The sequence below is a fragment of the Psammomys obesus genome, unplaced genomic scaffold (genome assembly GCF_907164565.1).
Source record: "Psammomys obesus unplaced genomic scaffold, mPsaObe1.curated_primary_1811, whole genome shotgun sequence".
NCBI lineage: Eukaryota > Metazoa > Chordata > Mammalia > Rodentia > Muridae > Psammomys > Psammomys obesus.
Genome location: NW_026591598.1, coordinates 17155593 through 17174449, shown reverse-complemented (window position 1 = coordinate 17174449; position 18857 = coordinate 17155593). Strand labels below are relative to the sequence as shown.

General features: G+C 46.5%; 1 protein-coding gene across 1 annotated transcript in view; it reads right to left on the bottom strand.

Moving 5' to 3' along the window:
- Positions 1-18857, bottom strand: part of Ubr4 (ubiquitin protein ligase E3 component n-recognin 4) — a gene marked incomplete in the record, with an annotated part of 113505 nt that overhangs the window by 63043 nt on the left and 31605 nt on the right. Inside the window, 22 exon segments of the mRNA XM_055611124.1 lie at positions 979-1136; positions 2112-2339; positions 2680-2832; positions 3108-3266; positions 4088-4270; positions 5212-5382; positions 5878-6105; positions 6654-6801; positions 6880-6950; positions 7480-7671; positions 9048-9111; positions 9653-9841; positions 10748-10946; positions 11181-11281; positions 11540-11641; positions 12971-13180; positions 13684-13841; positions 14668-14765; positions 15654-15775; positions 17437-17666; positions 17754-17876; positions 18007-18189. Of these exon segments, the coding sequence (XP_055467099.1) occupies positions 979-1136; positions 2112-2339; positions 2680-2832; positions 3108-3266; positions 4088-4270; positions 5212-5382; positions 5878-6105; positions 6654-6801; positions 6880-6950; positions 7480-7671; positions 9048-9111; positions 9653-9841; positions 10748-10946; positions 11181-11281; positions 11540-11641; positions 12971-13180; positions 13684-13841; positions 14668-14765; positions 15654-15775; positions 17437-17666; positions 17754-17876; positions 18007-18189 (3470 nt within the window).

Here is an 18857-nt window from a genome sequence, read left to right as displayed (position 1 = left end):
TGTGTGTGAAATACTGCAGCTTCCACAAGATGTTTTAGTTATTTTGGGTTTTCTTTGGCGGGCAGGTTGCCAAGGGTAGAGCAGATAAGAAGAGATGGGGAGATGAGTGGGACTGGAGTGCATGGTGTGAAATTAACAAAGAATCAATCAACAGTAAAGACTGTCCTATAAGTAGTATGTAACTCAGAACAGAAGCCCCGACCAGGGATTCAGATTTGCCATCAGTCAGTTTACTAAGAGCCATGTGCAGGCTACCATCACTCCAACGTGTGCCCCAAGAGTCCTCACTGAGACTTTGTTGTCTGAATAGCTCACCTTTCAAGGATATCAATTACACAAGGCCCTAGAGCAGCCTAAGGTGGATTGCATGGTGTCCTACATGGTTCTCCTGTCCATTTAACTTCATTCCAAGCCAGGTTAATTCCTTACAGATCTAAAACAGCTTTTCAGTGGCAGTTAAGGAGTAGAAGAGACTTTGAACCTCTTCTTCCCGTATCTGGCATCAGGAAAACTGATGAATGTACTTACCTGCCCCAGTTCTACCCATCCCATCAGGACTGATGCAATATATTATTTACTGATGGGAGCAAGGAGTGTGGGCTTCTCAAGGGACACTGGGTTCCCCAAGGCAAACTGAAAGGGCCTTGGGGCAGGGTGAGTGCCTCACTGATACTATCCCCTTCTTCAAACTTGAACATTGGTGACTATAGGTTTCTTCTCTATCAGTGAACCCCATTGGCCCCTGAAAGGCTGCACCTTATAGTCTGGGGTCTCCAAGGTAAAGACCCATGAAGCAGGAAGCCCAACTTGCCAAACATGGTGGCTGTTTATCTTTAAAGATACCCAGCTGGAGTAGTGTAACCCTGGTCAGACCCAGGATGGGATGCAGTAATGAAGAGGGGTGAGGATGAGAAGGGAGGGCAGAGAACCCTGTTGAGTGAGTGCATCTGGGAGGCCAGCATTCTCCATCGCTCTCACCTTTTGATGTTGATGGGGAAGAGCTGCGACACCTCCAGAGTACTCCTGCTGACGGTGGCTGCAAAGGACTTGCCCTGACTGTAGCTGAAGAAAAGCATCTGCAACACGTGTGAGTAGTACACAGACACACCGCCACCTGCCACCTGGCTGTTACTGTCCTGCAGGAGCAAAAGCAGGCATGTGCAGGACTTCACTCACTGGCCAGAGACCAGCTTCTGGGGTACAACTTCGAACCATCCATCACAAGGCACTTGCCCTCTAAGCATTAGAATCCTTTGAGTGAGCCTCACAGTGAGAAGTGAACGTGATCGGTGTCATAAAAGACTTACCAATAACCTTGCTTAGAAAATATCACGTTACACAGAGGTAAATTTTAGCTGAAGGAGCATGCCTCTGTTCGCCAGCTTACAGACGCCAATGCCAGATGACAGCGCTAACTGACATAGGCCTCTCCCAGGAAGAACACAATTCTGCCAGGGTAGGCAGGGTGATCCTGGTGAACAGCTACCTGGAAAAGTACCCTGCTCTGCTTCAGGTTAACTGACAATATTCTGTACTGCAAATCTCCCTACTTATCCAAACAAGCAAGACTTGTCTCTTTGAAACAAGTTTAATTGCTCAAAGTATAACTCGGGGCTGTGAAAATATATATAAGCTGATGGAGATTTCTGTTCAGGGCTAGTTTTCTTTTGTGCATTAGCCAGAGCTGGCCCTGGCTATTATTAAAGAGTTTTTCAAGCTGGAGCGATGACTCAAGTGGTAGAAAGCACTGGCTGCTCTTCCAGGGTACTTGGGTTCAATTCCCAGCAACCACATGGAGGCTCATACTCCAACTCCAGAGGATCTGCTGCCCTTTTCTGGCCTCCAGTGCTGAATGCATGTGGTACAAACACACATGCAAGCAAACAACCATAAACACAAAACAATATTGGGAAGACATCGACTCTATTAACAGATGCCAAGAAGCAGGGACCTTAAAGGCCAGTTGCCTTGGTGATTTAGCTTTTGCTATGAAGTAAAAAGAAGCTAGGTACACATGCGTGAACACACAAGAAAAAGTAAGGAAACCAAAAATGGACAAGAATGGAGTTTCTAAACAAATCAAACATGGAACAGAAGAACGTGGCTCTAACCTTCAGGTCCTCGTGATTTATTTCCAGCACATTAGTGACATAGAAGGGCCCCTGCTGGGCACTGCTGGCCTCCTCCATGAGCTGTGTGTACATGTAGCCAGCAGAGGACATGATGACAATGATGTTCTTGCCTTCCTCGTTGAAAAGGAAGGTAACATCTCTTATCTTTGAGCTCGGCAGCAGAAAGTAGAAGGTTGGACTCAAGGCATCAGTAGAGAGGTCGTAAATCTGCAGGGTAACAAGAGGGGTAAAGAAGGGTGATCTGTTTCAGTCCTACCTCCAAAACACCCCAGTGAATTCTAACAACTACAGCTTCAGACTGATGGGTATTCAACCTCCAGTCAACATGGCTGACCAGTAAGGTGTTAGGCACTGCAGTGTACATACAAATAAGTGCCTTCCATTCCTCACGGCATAAACAGGAAGAGATAGACACATTTATAGCAAGTAGTCACAAATGTGAACAGAACCAACTCCCACAGACGTGTGGTAGCTACCTACTCAGCAACATAAAACAGAGGGATTTAACTCAGTGTTCTAGAATTAAAAGCAAGCCAGCATCAGTCACCTTGACAAAGTCTGCAGTGACGATGGCCAGCTCAGTCTGGGAACCAGGTAACCACACAGCTTTGATGATGAAGTTCCCTGTTGCCAGCTGGGGGTGTAACACCAAATGATCCGAAACAGAACCTGAGCTACTGAAGGTGAGCACGTGGCAGTCCTGGGCATGGGGTGAAGAAAAAATGGTTAAAATGGGACTGGTAAAGTGGGCCGATTCAGTTCAGAGCTCCCAAGGTTCCCCTTCTTCCTGAGATTCCCTGCCCCAGACTGTATTCAGACTGCCCAGACACTCAGGTTTCCAGCACACACAGAGCAGTCAGGAGACAGTGAGTGAGCTCAGAGAAACCTCTACATTCTAGTAGCTTCCATGCTTTCAGCTATCAGTGAGGAGGAGAAAGAGAAGCTGAGGCCGGGGCTTCTGCCCTGGATCTTTACCTTCAGCCCACACACCGCCAGGTAGTCTTCCTTACAGGGGTTTCCAGTAAGACTCAGTACTGTGAAGGGCACTGGGGCAGAAGCCAAGCGGGTTAGAGTCAACTTCCTCTTGCTGGAATCTGCTTGTTTCAGGAGTGCCGAGAGCTGCAGCACTGTGATCTGCAAAGGATGTGCCACCCACTGAGCCTGACTGAGCCCCAGGCCTGGCCCTTGCAGAGTTCAGAGCAGGCAGCGGGGGAGGCCCCCTTCGGAGGGCTGTAGGTCACTAGCTTGCTTTGTGGATTTAGTCTCTTAGGAACCTTCTAGGTGAAGATTTGCCTCACCATATTTCTCCCAAAATAAAGACATGGAAGGTCATTCAACCCTTTCTCCCAATGAGGGCAAAAAAAAGGATTAGTGAAACCAACTTTTCTGTGCAGATAATATAGTTAATTTCTTCTGATAATATAGTTAATTTCTATGCACCATAATTAATTTCAAGCACCCCGTAAAGCACTTTCTGGATCAGCTGCTTTTAAGGACTGTCCACACTGTCACTTAAGGTTATGACAACAGCCCTGATAAGAGGCAAGAACAGAGAAAAGATAGCTACTATTCCCCAACTTGGCATCACTGAGTCACTAGAGAGCAGGATGGACTAAACAAGGAACACTGGGTCTCCGTATGAAGGCTTCGGCCTCTCAGCTTGTGCCTGTCAGTGCCCAAAAATGGGCACAAATGGGAACTACACTGTCCTGAACAGCAGCCGACCACTGCCTTTGCCAGGACCTTTCCCTCATCATCTCAGTTCTAGGAATAACCAAACGACTCAGGCCCAAGCCAAAATGTTTAATGAGATCATTCTCGAAAGCATTCTCACAACCAAAGCAGTGGATGCTTCCTCTCACAAGGCCAATCAGAACATAGTCATCATCTCTTCTCCACTTAGCACTAAAAATAAACAGGACCTAAAATGACTTGAAAGGAATCATGGGACCTACCTTGCCCTTCTCATGGCTAACAGCCAAATGTTGGCGGCGCCCATGGGGGGAAGAAAGCACACACATAGCCACCCGCCTGAGCACATGGGCACTGATCAGCTGCCGTATAGTCTGGCCCTGGTCTCCACTGTAGTTCATTCGAACATTCTCAAAGGCACCTTCTTGTGAGCCTAAGGTGGGAACCTGGCAGAAGGGAGAAGCACAGAAAATATTGGAGAAGGCAAGTAAGAATGGTGGATCCATCCATATTTACCCCTTCAGTCATTAGTTGGCATTGGATTTGGGAGTTGGGGGTTTGTGAATCTGATCAAAATAAATTATATGCATATATATAATTCTCAAATAATATAATTACTGACAACAACAAAGGAAAAGTACCAGGGCATGGTGGCGCACACCTTTAATTCCAGCATTTGGGAAGTAGAAGCAGATGGATCTCTGTGAGTTCCAGGCTAGCCTGGTCTTACACAACGAGTTCAAGCCAGCCAGGGCTCAAAAACAAGCAAGTAATGGACTTCAGATTCCAAGCTTCAATGCTCAGCAAATAAAAGTCTACTGTTTTTAGTCTGTTTTGAACAGCAGGGTCAATTTTTCATGAAAGTAAATCACGTAGTAACTGTTTTCAAATGTTAAAAATGTATTTTCACTCATAAAAATGATGGCAACGATATGCATCCCATCTGGCAAGAGTAAAGCTGGCAATTTCAAGGGTCTGTAGTTTTGATGTCAATATCTGGAAAACTGTCTTTATGCAGGGCTGGAAGTCAACAAACACCAAAACTATTTTGCAAACTATTGAGCCTTAGGAAAGAAGACACAGGCAAGAGGCTTTTGATTTTATGCAAAGGACTTTCTGTTATACTGCCACAAAACGGAATTCCTCGTCCTAGGAGTTCCTACACATTCATTTGCTTTAATAAAAAGAGGATTTATACCTAAATACCTTGATTCTTATACAACTCATCTCTAGGTTACTCCACTGTTCAGAGTATAGCTGAGGAAGGCTGTAACCATAGATTCTAGGTTTTGCATGGTACCAACTGACTCTCCCAGTTACTCTGGCACATACAGGGAGCCATGACACACAATTTGTACAGTCACCAAACCTCACGACCCTAACATACCATCAGCTGGTCCGTCATCTCCACAACCTTGTCCACTGTATGCAGTTCACTGAGGGCCTGCTGTGCCCGGCTACTGCTCCCCACGGCTGAAGCCTGCTGAAAGTTGGTCTGAATGGCATCCATGAGGAAATTGAGCATGTCTAACACGAGAGGAGCGAAGGAGAAATTGGCCTGAGAGAAATCGAAATACACAAGTGAAAAAAATAAAATAAAAGAAAGAAAAATTATGGGTCACATGTGATAATCTTGAAAGTTACTGCCTTTAGCAAAGCAGTTTCCCCGCTCTAGAACCCTAGCTCTAACTGCAATGGGCTACTGATGAGAGGACTAGTTCTAAGCCGGGTCCCACAGGCACCCAAAGTCATTCAAGGCACCCAGCACATATACCTACCTCTCTCCTATGTATGTAGGATGGTACAAAGAGAAAACACAATCACTCAATGGTTCCCTGCATTCTGGGCCTAGATAAGGACCACTGGCCAATATTCTAGAGCATCACTCCCACTAGTTGTGAATTATTCCCCAGAGATGGACAACACACACTACTTGCATGCACACTGCAAAAACGTGAAAGAAGAAACTGGTCTTCCAGGAGAGCCTCAAACACTACTGACTCAGACCTGCTAGACTCTGTCCCATGCACTAGTGCCCATCAGAAAGTCCCACCTGATTCTGCAGCTCCTCACGGCACCCCTCAACTGTGCGGCACAGGCTGCTCTTCTTGGGCTTTTCTTCATCAGCAACCTTTCCATCACTGATGGTGACCTTGGCCTTGTCAGCGGGCGAGGTGCTGGCATGGCGCACCAGACTCTCTGAAACCCTAGGTTCGTTCTGAAATGCTGACTCCTTCATGGTAGAGCCCATGCCACTGCTAGGAGTTCGCTTCACCAGTGCCTAAAACCAAAAATTGTCAGTGTTGCTTAGTTCTTACTACGAGCCAGAGGAAACACTGCTACTGCAAACAGGGGAGGAAGTGGCCACACATATACATGTGATCCAAAGCGCAGATCCACGGAGCTCACACAACACCCATCTTCACTGCCCACTCCCAGCACCAGGCCTTGACTAGACAAGGAGGCTGCTGCTTTTAATGCTCAAGTTAAGTGCTTGGGCCACAAATGAACACAACAAATTCTTGGCTATAGAGAGCTGATGTGGGAATTTTCTGGTCTGCCTTAGATATTCATGTGTTACTAATTTCTTCATGAAAGTAAATTAAGTACTGACTGTTTTCAAATGTTAAAATGTATTTTCATATATAAAATGATGGTACTGATACAGAGTATTTGCATCCCATCTGGGAAAAGTAAAGTTGGCAACTTCAAGGGTCACCAACTTATGTCTTTAGTTTTAATGTCAATATCTAAAATCTTAAATCCCTAGCTACTAACATGACCTACACAAGTTGGCCCATATGGCACTGAGAAGGTCCCATCTCTCACCAAGCAGCTGCCATCTTCCTTGGCTCCACAGTCACAGAAAAAAGAACCATACTTGGCATAGGAGATCTCATGATCCTTGTGGCACACCTTTGCACAAACTGTGCACACACCCACCCCATCCACCATCTTACAGGTATGACAGTGGTACCTACAAGGACAAAAACCAGAAATAAGTCACAAATACCATCACTGGAGGTCCAGCAATCCTCCCTTTAACAGAACTCACCAATGCTGGTTCATAAACTCCTTCTGTGTGATGGTGAACGTGCAGAGTTTATTGCAAAGAGAATCTTCATCCTGCAAAGATGCACAGGTCTTTTAAATCAGAAATGTCCCTCTATACACAGGGACCCATAAAAAAAATACCTGTTTCAACACCCCATAGAGAGACACACCCATGACTAATGGAAACCTGCCCTGATTTGAAATAGCCAGCTGTCTGAAAGCCTCCTGCAATTTTAAGTGCAATCTTCTGGTTTTGTGGAGAAAGAAGGGGTTGGGGGAGACACACAAGAACTCTTAATCCTTTCAAGGGCTCCCACCATCCCTGTGAAGAATGAATCCCTCCATAAACTTGTATTGATGAAGGAGAGCAAGTAACTCCAGAGAGAAGAAAGAAATATACTTATTGAAAAGTTACTTCACCAAGAGATTGGCTCACCATGTCTGCTTTGCAGGCCTAAAAAAGTATACTAGCAGAGCCTTGAACTAGGCTTGTGAGAAGAAACCAACAGGACTGAAAGTTCTGGAGCCCACCCAGGGCAGAAAAGAGTGCCAAAGACTTAGACATGCTGGACAGCCATTGCCTTCCCTATTTATCACTTACAGAGTCCTCAGCCTGGGAATCTTCCTCCTCCACAGCTAACTCTTCTACCCAGTCTGAATCCACCTCAATGGCACGTTCTTCCCCATCCACTGATAGGTGACTTGTTCCTTGGCCATTACTCTGGCTCAGAGCATTGGTGACATCAGCCAAGTAAGACATGATATGACACGTGCACTCCAGGACCATCACATGCTGCAAGAGAAGCCCGCAGAAGCTTTAGTTCTGTGAAGCACTTTCCAACAGAGCTCAAGACCAGATGTTGGTATCTGGGAAGCGAGGGAAGGCAGCATGTCTCACCGTCTCCCCAGCTCCTGCCACAGCCTGCACACAGCTGTTCTGTGCACTACAACAAATTCCTATGTACTCATTCACTCTTAAGCACAAAGCTAACAAATCTTAGTGAAATCTGGAGAATGGAGGAAAATGGAAACTAAGACCCCTCAAGACAAGACCAGCTTACAAAAGGCTCTCATCAGCATTCTCCCTGACACAGCATTGCTGTTCATGGTGCAAATCATTAATGAACAGGTTTCAAATGATGCAGACAGAAAGAAACAGTTCCAAAGAGCAAGAGAGAAGCAGACCATAGCAGGTAGTTCCATGTTTCTCTTAAAAGCCCAGTGGAGAGAGGCTGGAGAGACACTCGGTAGTGAAGAGCACATGCTGCTTACACAGGTTCTCTTCCCAGCACCCACACAGGTGGCCTCACCTGCCTCTAACTCCAGCTCCAGGGGAGCTAACAGTCTTTTCTGGCCTTTTTAGGCACTGGTCCACAGATATGTGCAAACATGGGCACACACACATATAGAAAGCTGGGCATGGTAACAAATGCCTTTAATCCCAGCAACTGGGAGGCAAAGCAAAGCAGGTGGATCTCTGAGTTCAAGGCCAGCCTGAATACATCAAGTTTCAGAACAGCCGGGGCTTCATACACTGTCTCAAGTGCTCCACACCCCAAATTTAAAAATAAAATTTAAATGGATGCATGAAACCACCAAATAGTCAGATATCTGACTCAGATTTCTAAATTTCCAGGAGCTTTTTCACTCTGACAACTTGGTGCCAAAATGACAATAACTAATGGAAAAGAAAAATAAACGAGTTAGTACTGAGGTTTTGAGACCAGAGCCCTGCCCTCCACCTAGCCGCCCATGGGTGGGGAACCAGGGGAAGAACTTGACCTAAGACTTGTCATTGTCAAGCCCCTGTGCACAGCCAAGAGCTCTGCAGGCATAGCAACCAGCTCTGATTTATGGACTAGGGCTGAGGATGCCACCTCTGACCGCTGTGATGCTGGCCCAAGGCAGCAACACCTGAGCATCTCAGGTGGCAGGAAGTCCCTGTGCTTAGAAAGGGCTCTGCTGAGTCCTTATTGGAGCATCACCCCTGAGACCTGCCTAGGGTCTGAAGGCATTCAGTCAGCAGTGTACTTTACCAGGTCAAGTGAGTTGCTGAAGCTTTCTGCCTTGTCTTCTGCAGGACAACGAGATTCAAAAGGCACACAGGAAAGAAAAAAGAAGCTTCTTCTCCAGCTCCCTACCTGAAGGAGCTGTGCTCACTTTCCTTACCTTCCCATGCATTACACTGGCATTCAGTTTCTCAACCACATTCTTCTGTGACAGGTATTTCTTGCTGTCCCCCAAGAAAAAGAGAGAAGACACAATCATCTAAGGCACCAAAGGAAGGACCCTTCTTCACAAGCCTCAAATCAACCTGTGATACTGTGACGGGAGGGCATCTGTTTAAGCAGCACGGAGTTGACACACTTGGGCTGGATTGGTTTTAGGACTAACAATGGCATTCAGGATTGCCTCCCTGGGACTTAACAGGAAACCGCACTAAAAATAATAAAGACAGCTAGGCATAGCACATGTGCCTTTAATTCCAGCACTGGAAGAGCTGAGACAAGGATTTTGAGTTTGAGACTGCCTACATAGTGTCATCTTTGAAGCCCAGTGTCAAAGCAGTGTGTGTGAGTGTGTGAGTGTGTGTGTGTGTGTGTGTGTGTGTGTGTGTGTGTGTGTGTGTGTTTATGTAGTCTGAAATGAACAGAGTGGTTGCCACTGTACCCCTAGGTAGACCTTAACAACCAAAAAGGAAGGAACTTTAAAGGAACTTTAAAACTTTAAACTTTTAAGCTGCAATTACCCTTCTCAGGTGAAGTCCCACTTACCATCTGCCCAGCCAGTCCACAGCAGCATTGTGAAGCTGAAGGTGACCAGCGCCTTGTCCGGCACTGGCTAGAGTGGCCATCACAACCATGAGTTCGGGGAAGCCAGTCCCATCTCCATTTGTCAGCATCTCTGTTGCCATGGGGGTCAGGGTACCCAGAAGCACAGCACACACACCTTCGCCAACTTGGCTGGTAAAAAAGAAAAACAAACAAACAAACAAACAAACAAACAAAAAGATATTCCAAGTATAGTCTTTCATTTTTAAAAGCAATTATAACACCAGGCTCCAAATGGTTAGTTCAAAATTCATGGTAACACAGAAGGCCCTGGTTAAACTCAGTGGGTCACAAAACAAGAAAATCGTAAATGTGGGAAAGGGACTTGTGTGTGGCAGAAAGGGCAGGAGTAGAAGGTATGAGATGCTGTGGAGGTGTTGGACAGATGGCTCAGCAGTTAGAGCAACAGCTACTATCCCAGAGAATCTGGGTTTGACTCCCAGCACCCACAAGGCAGCTCACAACCACTGGTCACTTTTGTTCCATGGGCCCCAGAGCCCTCTTCTGGCTCCCAGAGGCAACAAGCACAAAAGTGGCCGAAAGACGACACACAGGCAAACATCATACTCACACTCACACAGTAAAATAAAATATAAAAATCTTTTTAAGAGGTAGGCACTCTGTGAGTTCAAGGCCAGCCTTGTCTACATAATGAGTTCCAGGACAGCCAAGGCTATAGAGACCCTGCCTTAAGACAAATGGACGGACGGACGGACGCACGCATTTAAAAGGAAATATGTACGGGAGAGTAATCAAAATGCATTATAATAAAACAACTTAGTGTTATAAATTAAGTACTAAATACATAAGTAAACACACAAATCTCAGAATTGAACTTCAACTACTGCAGCACAAAACACCTGCTAAGGTTGCAATTTGACGGCCTAGAGAGTCCAGGATGTATCTCCATAGGAAAACTCAAGAAGTCATACTGAGCTCCTGGAGCTAGGCAGGAGAGCTGGACCGCCCAAAGAGAAGGCAGCTCCAGCTGTTCTGTGGAGCTCCGGACTTTACAGACATCACACACAGACTTTCTACCTATTTTCCCGAACGATGTAAGTGGTCAGTAACTGCAGCAGCTGCCGGTTCTCCTGAATGACCTCCAGCTGGTCAGAATCCTTTGGGGGCGATGTTGTCATGCGGGTGAGCCAGGCCTGCAGGCGCACTGGCTCCACGCAGGCCAGCTGGGCGAGAGAGCCACAGAGATGAAGGAGGCTTGGGTTAGGGCTCTTCTCAGCTAGAAGAGGACAAGAGGCTTCCGTCAGTGAGGAGGACATGGACCTCCAGGAAGGGGCAAACAGGCAGAGGAGGCAAGGCCTCAAGAGTTTCAGAATCTTTCTGAACTTTCTCTGAAGGATTCTCTACACTTGTTAGCACTGTCATGCTGCGGCTAAATTCAGGCAGAAGCCAGGCACAGCATTAGCCGGACATCAAAGTTCCCATAAGAAGATTACCAAAAGCCGTCACTCACTCAGCTGGAAGAGTTTGGTGAAGAATTTCAAGACTCGGTTACAGAATTTAGCAGAGAGGTCCTCATTGGCTGTGGCCATCATGATCTGCACAAGTTCCCCACTGCATGAGAGAACCACATTAAGCCTCACATAAAAAGAACCTGCTTCTGCTTCACAGCCTCATCCCTGGGGGAAACGGGCACCTGTGAGTCAACCACACAGGGTGCTCATGGGATACAGCCCTTCATCAGACTCAAGGAGGCAGTCAGCAACCCAAGTGCTCCCTGGGGACAGATACCCAAGCAGGCCTTCTGCCTTCCAGGGACACCTGTGTCGTATACAGCCCAGCTTTCACTGAGTGAAGGGAAGCAGTGCTCACCCATCAGAGAAGAACTCTTCCATGGCTTTCCGGGCCTGGCTGCTCTCCAGCTGCTTCTCCAGATACTGCAGACACTCCTCCAAGATGGACTCATCCAGCCCACTGAGGAGCAAGAGCACAGTTGAGAGCCCACCTGACAGACTGACTCTGAGAAACCAACACGTTCATGACTAGATTGAGGCAGACATCAAGTTTTGTTTTGTCAAAGTTTAGCATAAACTGCTGGCATATGGTAGGTGTTCAATAAATGTTTAATCCAAAACCAGCAAGGCCTCAATCTGTTAGTGCCTTATTTCTGGGGAAAAAGAAAGAAGACAGAGGTAAGCCAGGTGTGGGTTCAGATGCCTGCAATCCCAGCACTTGGGAGGCAGAAGTGGAGTACCACAAGTTCCAGCCTGGACTCCAGTGACCTGCTCACAAAAGGTGGAAAGCACAAATAAAAATGGATGGAAAAAGATAGGAGTCAGCTGCAATCAGCCCATGACTGTTTTCAAAGGAGGAGACAGTATGGCTGAATGAATCACTTCTGCAAGGTGCCTTATGTTTGAAAAACACAAAGAAGGAGCTAGGGAAAAGCTCAGTGTGTAAACTATTTGTCACACAAAAGTGAAGAACAGTTTAGATCCCCAGTATTCACACAGATGCTGGGGAGGTGCTGCTGTCCAGTACCCTGGAGGCAAAGACAGGATCCCCAGGAGGAACTAGCCAAAACTGAAACCCTGAGCTCTGGGTTTGACTGACAGACCCTGGCTGCTCACTAACATGGACCACATTGGAGAATGAACAAGTAAAGACTCCCAGTGTCATCGTCGGGACCCTGCATGCACACCCACATACATGTGGACAGGCACACGCACACATGTACAAAGTATCTTAAAGGGATGGTGATATACATTGGTAATGCTAATACTCTGGAGGCTGAGGCAAGAGGAACGTAAGTTCAAAGTGGCCTCGTTACACAACAGAAGAGCAAATAAGGATCAGGAAGAGAGAGGGAGGGAGAAAAATAGTTCTTGAAGAAATATCTAGCCCAACAGTGGACAGCAAGTGCTAGTGCTTGAGCCTTTCCTGCACAGTTCCCAGAAGGGCACAGAGCACCCCACAGCACAGGTGAAGAAGGCGGATCAAAGACCGACTTTCCCCCACACCACCCACTTCAGAGTCACAAAACCTGAGAGTGAATTTCGCCAGTGCCTCAGTGCACCTCACCACACCTGTTCTCCCTTCATTTACCTAACACTCCCACTGTGAACATTTAACATTCCATTCCTAACAAGCAGTCACTGCCGAAGATTCCAGTACCTCTCCGCACACTTCCACCTGAGTACAGAATGCCCAGAAGCACAGTACCAAGGAGCTGTCATCACCAAGATAGCAGCTGGAGTGGCACATCTCACCACCACCCGCAGCAGCTCTTTGACACCTGCTCACCTGTTGGGATCTGCATGGTTGGCCAGAATGTTGTAACACCCCGTAATGAGCTTCTCATACACACGAGCCAAGAACTCATCAGACTCCGCAGGTCCCAAGATGCGTTCCAGAGAGTTACTGCTGATCTCAGCAACACTCTCTGTGCTAGACTCCAAGAGAAGGGGGAGGAGGGTCCGGATAACCTGTGCTGGGTTCATCTCATCCGACCACCTGTAGCCAGGGAGGCAGAAGCAAATCACAGAACATGTCCTGAAATGCTGCAAGGCTGGGGCTGGCCAACTACGGAGAGCTCCTAGTCCCTTCTTGACAGCTGTTTCTTGTGTGTATAGCCATACCACTTCATGTTCTTCAATCAGAAGCAGGAATAATTTCCATATAAAAATTCATTTATTGAAATAGTAATCCGTAAGATACCTTTACATAAGAAGCATTAAAAAAAAAAACAACAACAACAACAACCTAAATACATCCTTGAATACTCTAGAAGAGCAGTCAGGAATCTGGACCACTTTGAAGGCAGTATGATTCCCCTATGACCCTAGTACAGAAAAACAAAGTGTCCCTCTGGCCTACCCTACTCCTCAATTCTAGCAAACACTATGGAGTGCTGTCATTATCACTTCAACTCTACAGTACGCCTTAGGCCACAAGACAGAACACCACCCATCATGGAGCCAGAGGAGAGGGCGGTTTCCCCAGGCTCTCGTACTCACACAATCAGATCCCCAGTCAACCTGACCAGGGAGAGGAGAGTATGTTTCAAGGAAGCTGCCAAGGGCAGACTCTGGCCACACAAAGTCCCCAGGTGAGCAGCCTGCACAGCACTGATGTAACTCTCCGATGGGATGGTGTCATTGGCAAACGCATTGCGCTGAAAGGAAGAGAATTGGGTGTAATGAATGGACAGAACACCAACCCTGGACAGAATTCACTTAACACAAATTAAAACAAAAACAAAAAATCTGCCATACACTAAGGTTTGCAAACAGTGCCCTCCTCTCCAATGCCAGGTCTCCTGAGGATGCTGAGCTGAGGGGACGAGGCAGTCAAAGTTCACTCAGAACAAGGTTAATAGTTCAATACAACAAAGATGCACTGCTCCCTCCAATTGATGGGAACAGGTAACAGTAGAACTACTGCTTGTCTGTAATGACTAGGGTGGATCTGGATTTTGCAGTGCACCTGATCTCCATTACTGAGACTGTAATTATCCTTAGAGACACCTCTGGGTACTAGCAATAGGCCACAGTTGCAAAGCTAAGAGGAATCAGACTTGGCCCCCAAAGAAGGTTAGAGAAAGACTAATCTGTCTACAGAGGTGGTGTGAACGGCATAAGCACTCCACAGCACCTGACAGCCCAGAAAGCCGAAGGTCTGCTGTTCGAACAGCAGAGAGCGGGGCCTGACCCACTGAGAGCTGGTGCAGCACAACCCTTGATAGTGCGCCACACTCAACCAGAACTTAGCAGGCCACACAGCCCAGGCTCAAAGAAATAGAGTGATCTGTGCTCTGGTAATGTGGACTGCTAGGCAAAGAGGTCACGTGAGACTGACTACCCAGGTAGTCAAACACACTATTGAATCAGCTGTAAGCAAGAGTGGTTAACATATGTCAGTAGCCAATTCAGGCCTAAGGAGTAAGGAAACACAGAGTGGTTTAGTGCTCAGTACTAGCCCTGGAATCCAGACGGACTCACCCAGGATCCAATGTTGGGAAACTCATTGGTATTGATATTATTCCAGGACTCACAGACAGTCTGCACTGATGACGGTAAGTTCTGAACCAGTGTCGGACCTGGGGGCGACAGTAAGAATGAGCAATCATCACAAGAAAGAAGGAATGACAGAGAATTTAAAGCAGCCCCAACTGTCAGAATCATTACTAAGACAGCTTAGATGGCTATTTCGGCAGCTGAACTATGTCCAAGAACCAGCTAATTACTCAGCAGCTAACAATTGCAACGGTAAGGCTTTTGCTTCCCATCAGTCACCTTCTAATCTCACAAGTAAAGATGACAACTGAAAACAAAGGAGGAGAAGCATTTTAGCAAGTCAAGCTCCAATCACCATCAAATCTGCCCGCCTCCATCCCCAGTCTCAGAAGAAACATTGCTTTGAAGCCCCTCCACACCCCCCAGAAGACAAATCCCGAGGGCAGGGATCAGGAATCATCATGAGCAGCAGCCAGTGAAGCAGCACTGAGTGAGACAACCAATATTAAGAATCTTTTAAATGTGATGTGGGGACACACAAATGGTTGTAAATTGTAAAGGAGAATTTCTGAGCTGAACTCCAATCCTGCTCAAGTACTTTGATTTTCTGCCCTATTTTGTGCCAGATCATTCCTAGGCCAGGAGAGAGATTGTAGGCCAGATGCAGTCGTCAGTTCCTGTTACTAAAGTTTCCAAGTCAAAGAATTCCACAGAGCCAACACAGTAAAAGCAATCAGCCTGTCCCCAGGAACGAGCTGCTCTTGGTTCAGACTTCAGCTTCACTGTTTGCACAGGAGTCATGACAAATGAACTTCTCCTAAGCCTCAGTTTCCCTGTAAGTAAACTGGAGAAACTACTCTCGGAGTTATTGGAGATGTCTGACACTCACGGTTGCCCCAGTAAGCGGTAAGGCCAGTAGGAAGAGCAGGAAGAGCTACGACCATCGGTCAAAAGCACATGTGCTCACTTACCCAGCGTGTTTGCCTTGCACCTACTAGAGCCGATTGCCAAAACAGCTGCAAAGCCAAGCAGCTTCTCCTGGGAAGGCTTCTCAGTGGATCCCTCTTCATTAAGGTTCTGAAGCAAATAGGCCCTGAAGGGAAAGGAGGAAGGAGAAACTTTTAAGAATCCAGTCCTACTACGCTCAGGAGAAACTAACAATAAAGATGAAAATCCAGCATCTCTGTTTGCAATCCACTTAATGACAAATGACAGTGGCAGCCCCTTCATGGGCAACTGTTTACCAGAGAACAGTCCACCCTCAGAAAAGCTCCTAAAACATGATTTCATGATGAACTAATCTGAAGAATACTGAATATCCCTATCCTCCTTCCCCCTTCTTGGAAGATGGAATATATTCATATGTGTGTATGTATGTATGTTTGTATGTATATACGCATGTATACAAGTATATATACGCACACACTTGAAAATATATTTTAAAAATATAAGCCAGGTGATGGTTGCACACAGAGGCAGGTGGATCTCTGAGTTCAAGGACAGCCTGGTCTATAGAGCGAGTTCCAGGACAGCCAGAGCCACACAGAGAAACTGTGTCTTAAAAAAAGCAGACAGATACATAGATAAATGATAGATTGGATAATTGGATGGATGGACGGATACATAGATAGGTGGGTGAGTAGGTAGGCAGTTAAGCAAACAACAGAAAACAAAGCCTTTTCAGCTTTAATTCACGTATTTCCCAACTTATTAGCAACAGAAAACCCAGCCTCGGCTTTGTTTTAAAAAACACCGGCCCAGAAGACATCAAAGCCTGGGTTCTGCAGAGGGAGATCCATGCTTTGCCATGGCTGCTGTATCACATCAACATCAAAAACGATGCCTGGCACATACTAGGGTATCTGTTATCTAGTTTATCCCTCATGTTTGTTCAATATAATTGCCTCCTGCAATAGTGCAATAGACCTCAATCTACAAGGCATTAAACTAAGAGAAAAGATTACTTAAGACACAACGATCCAGGTCCCCCTAAACAAACCATCACTACAGAGCAGGAGTTGAACAATGAGATCGCAGGGACCATACAGTCAATGAGTTTAAGATGGTCAGGCAGGCAGTGATGTAAGAAGCCACTCCTCCATGACACCCCATGACTACTGAGTAGAGGCCAGTTCTTGCCAGCTCACTCACACTTATAATCACTTTTAGGGGTGTAGAAAAGTAGGGAGTCAGGGTCTCATGTAGCCAAGTCAACTACCAGCTCTCTTGTGTCTGCCCCCTAAATGCTAGGAGCACTGGTGTGGGACACCATGCCTGGCTGATCCTTCATTTCACTCCCAGTACTAAAGACAGACTCTCCCGGTTCCAGTTTAAGAAAAACCAGAAATCTCAATTTGTGGGTAATCTCCAGTTTGTATATACTGAAAATGATGAAGAAAGAAATCAGTTTTGAAATGGCCTCCAACCCATTAAGAATATTTGTCTCTCTGTAAGCCCACATCTGGGAGGCTGAGGCAGAAGGACTTCTGCCAGAGTAAGCCTTTCAGACTTAACAACTGCTCCTAAATCTGAGCCCATAAAACTGGAAGGCCTACCAGGGCTTTATTCCCACTGAGAATGGACACCTCTCCTTCTCTGTAGCCTACAACTAAACTTCATGAAATTACAGAAATTAAACTTTCCTTGTGGTCACCCCTTCACACTCTGCACCAAAGGGAAAAAGCAAAGTTTACACACAAGGAAGGTGTACAGACAGAGAGCCCAGGGTCTCAGAGTGAGCGCTGCCCTCCGCACCTAATGAAAGCGGCATAGGTATCAATGAGCTGCAGCGTGGCCGGAAGGAGGTTCTTGGTGATCTCAGATGACTTATGAGGATCTGTCTCTGCAGCCATCTTAGAAAAGTGCTCATCCAGAGAGACCTGGACCTTTGAGATGGCTGCATCCAGGGTGTAGATGGACTGCAGACTAGGGATCTCATGGAGCTGCAGAACGGTGGTGCAGTCGATGGAGCAGAATGATGAGATCTTTTAAAACACCCAGGATATGAATTAGTTGTGACAAAAGGCTGTGGAGGGGCCAATTCTGTCATTATGGTCAGAATCATAGTATACCTGTCGGGCAAAGTACTCCTCTACAATCTCAACATCATACTTCACTGAGCTACACTTGGTGGAGGCCAGTTCTATGAGGGAGGCTGCATGCTCAGGCTGCGTGCCTTGTTTGATAAGGTGATCCTATTTGGACAGCAAGAAAGAGTGTTTAGGAAAACAACCTGGGAAGCCCAAAGCTTTCATTACCATTAAAAGTCCTCTTAGTGCAAAGCTGTGATGCTCCCTCACAGCAAGCTGAGCTCCCCTGTGGCACCTTTATCCAGTTGATGTAGGAACTGATGCGGAGGCGGGACGACCATCGCAGAGTGTGTAAAATGTCACATTCACTCATCTCAGGCGAATTCATGGCCAGCTGGTTCATGTAAGTCTTTGAAGGTGGTAAAATTCCCAAGATCCTCCAGAGTATCAAGAAGTAATACTGCAGGGCACAGGCCTCCTGAAGAGGTGAACAGAGCAGTGGAAGCATGCGGCATGTGCAAGAGCTCCCTAATGTAACAACTGTTCCAAAGACAGCCTTTCAGGTAGAACCATGTGTGCCTACGGGGAACTGAGAGGCCCCCAGAGCACCTCAGCATATGAACAAAACCAAACAGGCAGGTACACTGTGATACTCTGTTCCTTTCTGCATCCTCGGAAGCTGCAAGGATGCTCTCAGACAGATCTGGCCCCCAGCACCTTACCATCTAACCAATAAAGAGGCCGTAAGCTGGGCAGGACCACAATCAGCCAGCCCTTTAGCAAATAGCCCAGAACTGTTCAGAACTGTTCAGAAACTTCTAGAAATCCACATACTCACAGGCCCATAAAAGCTCAAAAAAAAAAAAAAAAAAAAAAAAAAAAAAACCAAAAACACGCAAGACAAGCAAACAAACAACAACAACAAACCATGACAGAATCACCAGCTTACTTGGGCAGCTACCAACCCTGAGAGTCACATTTCTATCAACTTTACCCAAAAAAGAAAATTACAGCTGACAAAACCATGCAAACTACATAGAAATGCTACAGAAACAGGTGATTCTGCAAACAAACATTGAGTACGTAGCTCTAGCTGAGGCTAGAGAGAACTTAAGTAGAATCATCGGTCATTGCACACACCCAGAC